Source organism: Populus euphratica, unplaced genomic scaffold (genome assembly GCF_000495115.2).
Source record: "Populus euphratica unplaced genomic scaffold, PopEup_1.0 scaffold47.1, whole genome shotgun sequence".
In the NCBI taxonomy this organism is placed as follows: domain Eukaryota; kingdom Viridiplantae; phylum Streptophyta; class Magnoliopsida; order Malpighiales; family Salicaceae; genus Populus; species Populus euphratica.
Window position 1 is genome coordinate 62,337 of NW_011499925.1, and position 9,458 is coordinate 71,794.

The 9,458-nt window shown below is 31.3% G+C and overlaps 1 protein-coding gene and 1 long non-coding RNA gene across 2 annotated transcripts in view; one reads left to right on the forward strand and one right to left on the reverse strand.

Annotated features, from left to right (window-relative positions):
• The window catches only part of LOC105135559 (uncharacterized), a 21,820-nt gene extending 12,959 nt beyond the window's left edge, over positions 1 to 8,861 (reverse strand). Inside the window, exons 1-2 of the long non-coding RNA XR_844196.1 lie at positions 8,850 to 8,861; positions 3,142 to 3,144 (exon numbers count right to left, since the gene is read on the reverse strand). This is a non-coding gene — a long non-coding RNA (uncharacterized LOC105135559). The remainder of the gene's footprint in view (positions 1 to 3,141; positions 3,145 to 8,849) is intronic.
• On the forward strand, positions 3,116 to 8,855 carry TIM50 (Haloacid dehalogenase-like hydrolase (HAD) superfamily protein). Its single transcript, XM_011040474.1, has 10 exons — positions 3,116 to 3,532; positions 3,671 to 3,759; positions 3,961 to 3,997; positions 4,570 to 4,631; positions 4,723 to 4,836; positions 5,925 to 6,029; positions 6,126 to 6,224; positions 7,817 to 7,988; positions 8,215 to 8,317; positions 8,472 to 8,855. The coding sequence occupies exons 1-10, from the start codon at positions 3,277 to 3,279 to the stop codon at positions 8,515 to 8,517; spliced, it is 1,083 nt and encodes a 360-aa protein (XP_011038776.1). The 5' UTR covers positions 3,116 to 3,276; the 3' UTR covers positions 8,518 to 8,855.
• Positions 8,862 to 9,458: the final 597 nt, after the last annotated feature.

Here is a 9,458-nt window from a genome sequence, read left to right on the forward strand (position 1 = left end):
TTATTGTTATTATTATTATTATTACTATTATTATTAGTATTACTACTACTATTATTGTTATTGTTATTCTTGTTATTATTATTATTATTATTATTACTATTATTATTGTTGTTGTTGTTGTTATTATTATTGTTGTATTATTGTATTTATAATTTGTACAATTAACCTCCCTATGGTTCGACCTCGGTCTTGCCGAGTTATTTATTACTTCGACACTCCTGCACTTGGGAGAAGACAACAATCTTTTCATCGTGTCATAAATATTATTGAGTGTGTTAAACTTACTAATAAAAAAAGACTGTAGATACTCTCATTAAGGTTAACACAATGTATTTTTCTTCTGATGATTTATCTTTGGCAGATCCTACTTTATATCATTCTATTATTAAGAGCTTGATATATCTCATCATTACTTGTCTAAATATTGCATATGTTGTTCATGTTGTTAGTCAGTTTGTTGCTTCTCCTACTACTATTTATTAGACAATTGTTCTTTATATTTTGTGATATTTTTAGGGTGTAGTCTTTCAGAGTTTTTTACTTCTATTTACCTTTTTTTGGAGCTGCGTGCATGCTTTAAAGTTGATCATAATGGTGATCTCATAGATCACAATCTATTATTGGTTTTTATATCTTTTTAAGTAATTCTCTTATTTCTTAGAAGATCAAGAAATAATATATTGTTTCTCAACCCTCAACCAAAACAGAATATCATCCTATGACATCTATTACTAAAGAGATTATTTGGTTACATTGGTTACTTACAGATATGAAAGTTTCCCTTTCTCATCTTACTCCTATGTATTGTGACAATCAAAGTTCTATTCAAATTGCTCACAACTCGATTTTTCATAAGCAAATTAAGCATATTGAGATCGATTGTCATCTTACTCGTCATCATCTTAAGCATGACACCATTACTTTACCTTTTTATTTTTTCTTTCTTGTAGATTGTAATTTTTTTTACCAAGTCACATTCCATTTCTCATTTTCATTTTCTAGTTAGCAAACTTTCGATGCTTGTAGTTATCACATCGTGAGTTTGAGAAGAGATGTAAAGAAACACATTTATCTTATTTTATTTATTAAGAGTAAAATAGTATTTTTAGTTTAGCCTATATACAATCCTTTTGTATTTAGGTTAAAACATGCACTTTAGAATAAATAGATTAGTGAGAATTCTAACCTACTTCTTTCTTATATTTGTTTTTTAATACACAGTGTTTGATCAAACTCCATATAACAAAGGAAGTACAAGAAAATTAATCACTTAGAAAAAGCAGATATTGTAGAGATTTTACAAACCTTTAAGCTCTACATCGCCACCATTAGCCTGGTTAACCACATCTTTGATATAAACATAAGAAATGTTAGAATCTGTAAGTATAGTCAACAAATAGCCAGCACGAGCCAATATGAAAGAAAAAAGGTACTTTATTTTGTTGAATCCTCAAAGGTCTCATTTGTATCACTTAAAAAGTGCATTAAAGCAGTCCTCGAAAACACACCACTAACAAACTGAGTCCCTAACACCAAGAACCCCTCGTTCCACTTCAAAAAATAAGAGGGCAACCCACCATTGAAAGTGCCTATAAAGATCAATATCAAGCACCATATCTTAACTAAGATTAAGGATTTTGAGCATATATTAATTTTTGGAGTGTCATTGGCGTTGTAACCACAATGTCTAGCTATTAGAAGAAGGAGAAAGAGAAAGAGAGAAAGGAAAAAGAGAGAGCAAGACATTGGGCAAGAAATAATGGATAGCTCTAAAACGTAGCCTAGACTAAACAAAGATTAGCATTTGTTGAGGAAATGATAAGTAAAATAGTATGAGGTTATGAAGAACAAAAGGGAGATAACTGGTATTGTAAAAGCTTGTACTGCAGAAAAAAATGAATAAATTTTGTGTGTTTGGTATTGTAATAGCTTTTGTGATTGTGGTTTGAAAAAAATTGTTTTTACAAAATAGTATTTTTAGTTGAGGTTGATTTGATATTTACATATGTTTGGTTAAAACTGTGGTTGAAATTGAGGTTGAATAAAACGTAGTTTAATATGTTTGGTTAAAAAAATATTTTTTAGATTGAGGTTATACAATAATTAATATATATATATATATATTGATGATTTTTAATTTAAATATTATAAATTTAACTATTGCTATTACATCATGAAATAAATAATACTTATATCAAATATTTTTTATTATTTCATTAAATTATATATAATTTCATCAAGTACGAAATCCATCTGATAAGAACTACAGCTTCCTTGGTTTCTTAAGTATGAAACAACATTAGATAAAATATTATCACAAAAAAAATTTGAATTGCGATCAAATTCTATATATACTACGTCATCAAGCGATCTTCTTCTAATTTTTAAAAATATAATTAAAAATTAAAATTAAAATTAAAATTTTTAACTAGATTGAATCCAGTTCAATATATTTAACTTTACATCGAAGTCACCAGAATAATAAAAAGTGACTCTACTATTCATATAAACAGTGAAATCATTCTCTACTATTCAGTTAAATAAATAGTGAAGAGTGAATTATAATTCATTTTCTATTATATAGTAAAGTAACCTCTAGGTTTGTGGAAAGCAGTTGAGAGCTGTTTTCCATAAACATGTAATTTTAGCAAAATCTACATGGATTCCATGTCAATTTATAATTATAATTGTATTTTATCATTACTAAATAGTTTAAATCTAAAGTTTATTTTAAATATTATTATAGTGGCTTAAATAAACAAATATATATTTAAAAAATATAAAATGGCTTTTGATTTTAAATTCTAGATTTGATGGTTTGATAAATTAATTAGTTTCGAGTTTAAAAATCATGCATGATAACTATGATCAAGTTTTTATAAAATAAATTGGATATAAAAGGATTGGAATTTTAGCTCATTTCCAGATATATTGAGTATGAAAAAATATTAATTTTTTTTTTAATATTTATAGTTTTGAATTACTATAATAAAAATAAATAAAAAAATAAATTATTCTAATATATTTTTAAATATTTGTTTTTTCAAAAACAAGTTTTCTTGGTCCGGACTAGTCACGTAATGCATCGGCATCCAAACACACCCAATTACATACTTCGAAGCCTTGAAACCAGCCGAACACCCCCTTTTGGCTCTTTCTCCGCCTCCCTGTATATCTCTCCGCTCGGAAAATCCACGCAGACCAAAAACCCTATTTAAACCCCGAAAACCCAAAACACAATAATCAAAACAAGAAGAAGAAGAAGAAGAAGAAATAATGACTTCAACAATGCTTCGATCTCGCATTTTATCTATCGCATCCAGAACCAATAAACCTAATCGCCGATTCTTTTGTTCAAACAAAGAATCCACCATCTCTTCTCAATCAATTACATTCGATCAATCTGCGGCGGCGGGGGAAGCACCAGCGCAGGCTGTTGGGGGTTCGGAGAACAAGGCATGGAGTTTCTTTAAATACGGAATTGTTGGAGCTCTCACTGGAGCCACTGCTTTTGCTGGCTACGCTTCTTACGGTTTGTTTTATTATATATCTATGTATATTAATTTGCCGGTTTTGTTCAGTTTCATGCTTAATTTTAAAACTTAAATTGCGGAGAAAAAGGAGGAGTCTAGTTGGGGTTTTCATTTCTATTTTTCTCCCTTGCTTTCAGCATACAGCTTGGATGAAGTGGAGGAAAAGACGAAAGCGTTGCGAGAATCAGTGAACCATACTGCTGGCAATGATGCGTCCAATGTTGAGGTAACTCTATCTGATTCATAACTTTATTTTCAATTTGATTGTTTTGAATTGATGTCATCTGTGTTATAAGATAGGTTTGGCATTATTGATTTTAGGCATAGTTGAGTTGATTTTATGTTGGTGTGCCGCTGCTATATAAAATATTTGAACAAATGAGACATAAAGAGATGATTGAGATTTCTTTATCATTCCCTTGCGCAGAAATATCAAGGTTTGCTGTACTCCACTGCAATGACAGGTGTGGTCCTCTGAATTATTTTCTATCTATATCAGTAATCATAGTGTATTACCATTAAAAGCGTTTTTACTGAATTCTGTTGTCAGTGATGCTTTGCTTGATCTTTTTTCTGCCATCCTCAACTGTCTGTTGACTGCCAAGGGATGGGGCTCTAAGCACCCCTCTAAGTATTAATGACACTCTACTTTTCTCTCTATCTCATTCTCTCTCTTTATAAATTTGGTGTTCTCATAGCCCCGCCTAATACCAAATTGCTTTTCATCAAAGCTCTTAATTTTTGCCCCCCAGTTTATAGTTTGAAATCTCAAGATTAATTCTTGGATTTTTTTTTCCTGTTATCAACGCATGCCAATTGCAGAAACATATCACACCTCTAGAATGTTGAAATACACGTCAAATCTAGCTATGGAAGGGGTGATGTATTTTTGGTAGTTAGGTTTGCATGTTTACAGACTGTTCAACAGCAATTCAGTGATGCTTCCACTCTTGCTTTGCTGCTACGTGGCAGATATGTTCTCTGTTGATAATTGTTGGCAATAGAATGATATCATTTTCTGCCTATTATATTTCAGTTCCTGCTAAAGCAGTGGAACTTTACTTGGATATGAGGAGGCTGCTGGAAGAACATGTCAAAGTGAGTGCAAATATTGTGATGAGTTCATAATTTCCATTACATCTTCATTTCATTTCCTTTATAAACAATGAACTCTGTTTGCTTCATGCAGGGTTTTACTGAACCAGCCTCAGAAAAGCTTCTTCCTGATTTGCATCCTGCTGAGCAGCATGTTTTTACACTAGTTTTAGATCTTAATGAGACAATAATTTATAGTGATTGGAAGGTAAAGCCTCTACTAGAAGTATGTAGGCTATGTTTCTTTACCGGAATTCATTTTCTGAGAAACCACTTTTCAAACTTTCATGTGTTTGTTTGCCATTAAAAAAGTTGGTTAACGGAAAACACTTTACAGTCAAAAGAAAATTTAGCTTGGTTTCTAGGAAAGTGTTTTCTTGAAAAATTTGGGCAGAAAACACTTTCTGGACGTTGTAAAAAATTTAAAAATATCATATTATTTACTGATTGTATCAAATTTGGTCTTCAAACTTTTGATTGCTATATATATTTTGTTTTGAATATTTATATTTTAATTTCATCTCCTAAAATTTAATTTTTATATTAACTTTGGTCCTCATTTTTTTAATTGTTATTTGCTTTTTGCCGATCATTTTTTTATTGAAATTTTTTATCTATCAAATTTTGTCCTCATTTTTTTAATTGTTACTTATTTTATTTGAAATAATTTATGAAATATTAATTATTATTATTTTAATTTCTTCATCTTTTATTTTTTTTATTTTTTAGATTTGATTTCTATTATTTTGATTATTATTTATTTTATTTGAGATAATTTATGAAATTATATTTTTTTTCAATTTCATTCTCATTCAACTTCTTAATTTGTAAGATTTGTTTCTCATTATTTTAATAAACTTGAGAAAAATAAAACATTAATGAGTTATTTTCCAGCTCATTTTCCATGACATAACCAAACACTGGAAAGTGTTTTTCAACTTATTTTCCATTACACTATCAAATATCAAAAAATAATTCACTTTACTGGAATTTACTTTCCAAAAAGAAACTACTTTCCAACAAACAAACGGGGCCGTAGTGTCAAACATGTCTTCAGAGTTTGCATGATAACTTGAATCTTGTATGATAGTTTTGGTATGATTATGTAAGTCATTTAATACTTCTATTTTGGTAAGTAACCAATTTAGAATGAGATGTTCCTTTAGCCTTTCTGTCTCTGTATGTTTAGTGTATAAAATTATATGTGCTTGCTGTCCACTTCTTACTTGTATATGCACATAACATTTGTATCTAGTGAATTTGTAATGATAATATTCTCTGTGCCTCCGTGTGAAGCGTGATAGAGGCTGGCGAACATTCAAACGACCTGGAGTAGATGACTTCTTGCAACATGTTGGACGGTTCTATGAAATTGTTGTGTATTCTGACCAGCTGAGTATGGTAACAAAATTCCCCTTTCCCCGTCTCCCAGTTTTGGGTAATTTTTATAATCCATAAAGTCTCTCATTATGAATTTTCCTTTTCTGGCTTCTGCAGTATGTTGATCCTGTTGTTGAAAGGTTGGATACAAACCACTTTATACGATATAGACTATCAAGGAGTGCTACCAAGTATCAGAATGGCAATCATTATAGAGTAATCTGTTATATTTGATTGCTTTCAACATTCCATTTATTTTCAACGTTCTTTTCTTTTACGTGCCTTTTAGAGTTTTCATTTAAGGGTGATGGTTTGTTTTTCAGTTTTTGCCATTATTCTTGTTTTTACTTTGACATTTGCAGCTTGTACAAGATTGTTTCTATGGTTGTTCCTCTCTCTGTTTGGAAGTTAAAATTTGTCCTCTGCATGTGCCCTGATGATGGCATTAGAGGTCATTCTAATGTTTATCCAGCTGGAAACATTGCATGGTTCTCAGTGTGTTTTTGCTAACTTAATTACATATAAGCATCTAGGTTTGATTTGTTATAGTGGAGCTGATAACTGTTCGTTAGAATGTTCTGTTAAATTAATTGAAGATGCTTATCTGCAAAACTGAGTCAGTTTGATAAAATTCTGTAACCAAGTCTATGAAGTCATTTCTCAGAATTTCAAATTTTGTTTGTCAGTATGTTTTGGGGCTTTTAGCATTCTATTCACCTTGGCATGTAACTACTAGTTCTGCATTATTCTTCATCAACTTGATTTGGCTGGGCACATGTAGAGGTTTTACAAACAGGATTTTCTTCACGTTCATTTCAAGTTTGCTTGATTTGTGAGTTACTGTAACAATTGAACTTCACCAAAATGTCTGTAAGTTGGATTTGTTTACTTGGTTAAAATTGGTACTGTTATGCTGCTTGCCTTTCTGTAAACCAGAAAGTCTCGTGTCTACAATCTAAAATAAGGGCATATTCATTCTATACAAGAAGCATTCCAAATCAGGGATGTTAGTTTCCATTTATGATTAAACTCTCATGTCCTAGTTGTGAAGCTGCTAAGTTTGTGGATGTTATAAAGAGTGCCTGAAATGGTGATTTGGAATGCAAACTCTCATGGGGCTTATAATTGTTGTTGGCCAAAGCATGAATGGGGATCTTTGGCTAGCTACTCCTATAACTGCATTTCTTGAACTGCAATGCCAAAACACACCCTAAGGATGAAATTGGAAATCAAAGTTAGAAATTCTTAGGTTCATAAGATTTAGATATAAAGTGAAGCCCCAAACAAAGGCGATGAAAAATAGTGAAGCTCTAGGCCTCGGCAAAAGTTTACAGGTGGGCTGGATTCTGGGATGGATTCATAAATGAAACTGATATATATCTACATATGAGGTGCTGTTAAGTGGTCTATGAATTTGAGGATAAGAGCTGAAACACTCTGAAGTTAGGGCCTGATATTTGGACTGGGGTTCAACTCATTAGCTGTAATTTTGTGAAAAACAGTCTACCATTGTGGGTTTTGCAAAGCTAGTGTAGCACTGTTGTGTCTGGAAAGGTTTGGTGAAGCTTTATAATTCTCATAGACCATATCAGCCAATTTTCTATCATTTGACATTATACTTTTTGTATTGCTGTGTGCTGCTACCACTCAAAATGCCAGCACCATTTAATGAGATGTGGTAATGGTGGCAACGCCTCTAAAGATTTTCACTATTTTTTATTTCACCGTGGTGTTTTATTCTTAATGTTATTTTTACTGTGTTTTTGTGAAATGGAAAAGCTGTATTTGATGTTAGTTATTGTTTGCAGGATCTTTCAAAACTTAATAGGGATCCAGGTAAAATTCTCTATGTGAGTGGCCATGCATTTGAAAATAGCCTTCAGCCAGAAAACTCTGTCCCAATTAAGCCATTTAAGACCGACGAAATGGGTGAAGTACCGCTGGATACAGCACTTTTGGATCTCATTCCCTTTCTCGAGTGTAAGTAAAGTTGAATTTCCTTTTTGCATGAGTATATAACAGTTCATTTAATTGTCCTCGTGGAATTGAAACAGTTGTGTTCTTCCCTATATAGAACTTATCTATCAATCTCTATACACGGAGCCTGGAGTAAATACCTGGGCTATTACCTTGTCTCAATCATCACCACAAGCTTTATTATTGTTAATATTTTATAAAATGTATTCCCATTTTGGTTTGCACACAGATGTTGCTCGCAACAGTCCATCTGATATCAGAAAGGTGTTGGCATCTTATGAAAGAAAAGACGTAGGAAAAGAGTTTCTTGAGCGTTCTAAAGATTATCAGAGGTATTTTACATTCTTGTCCTTTTATTTTTGTTGAATTTGTGAAATGTGAAATTCTGTGCTGAGAAAGCTGAGACACCAATGTGAGAAGTAAATTGAGTGCATGAAATAATATTTTATTTGAACGGCATTTTGATTTGCTTGAATGATGATACAGGCGGATGCAAGAACAGAGGCAGCAAGGTCGCATCTGGCATCGTTGAGGCTTGGGGTTAGTGTATGATACAGTAAATGAATTTTTGGTAGACAAGGAGATGAAAGTGAAGAGTGCCATGGGAGATATTGAAAGCACATTCCATTAAAAACGGTTTCCCTCTTAATGAGATAAGGATTGTTGAAATTCATTTCCCTGCATAACTTCTATGTCTGACATGAGAATTTGTGATTTTTGATCCCCTGCTTTTGGAGTCAGATTTCTTACAAAACTATCGAGATTACTGAAGAGATTGAGATTCACTGAGTTTTTCTTCTTCCCTGTAGCAACACTTGGATGCATGCCACTGATTTTCTAGCACTGAAATAATTGTAGTCCCACTGCCAATCTAGCCTTTCAAAATGCCTTTCTCATGATTTCTATCATTTCTATTTTATCAGTTCACATAACGTAGCCTTTGTTCAATTGCTGGAAAACTCTCTTGACAGAAAGGTCCATAACAATCTTCCATCTATTTATCTGTATATGCAATAGTAAAATGGGAGCAACTCTCTGTTTGTTCCAAGGTCAAGATTAGATATTTGATAACAAGCTGAAGAAAGAGAAAATGACATTTTTATTTATATCAATTAAAAACCCATTTTAAGTTCAGTTTAAGATTCATGTATATATATATTACTAGACTAATTCTTTTAAGGTTTTTTGTGTTTTTCAAAAATTTATGGTAGTCTAAAAATTAAATTTTGTATTGTTTGTACTCTTATTATTTTTTAACTAAGCTCTTTTTTTTTTAATAAAATTATGAAATTTAGTGATATAATAATATTTTTTGGAAAAATAGAAAATGATTAAGAATTTAAATTTAACATGCATCATCGAGAAGATAAATTATATTATATATTTTTGAAATTTTAATTACTTTTTGATATAATTTTTGGCGTATTTTTTATTTAAATCACTAAAAAAATAATTTAAACATTGATAATAAGT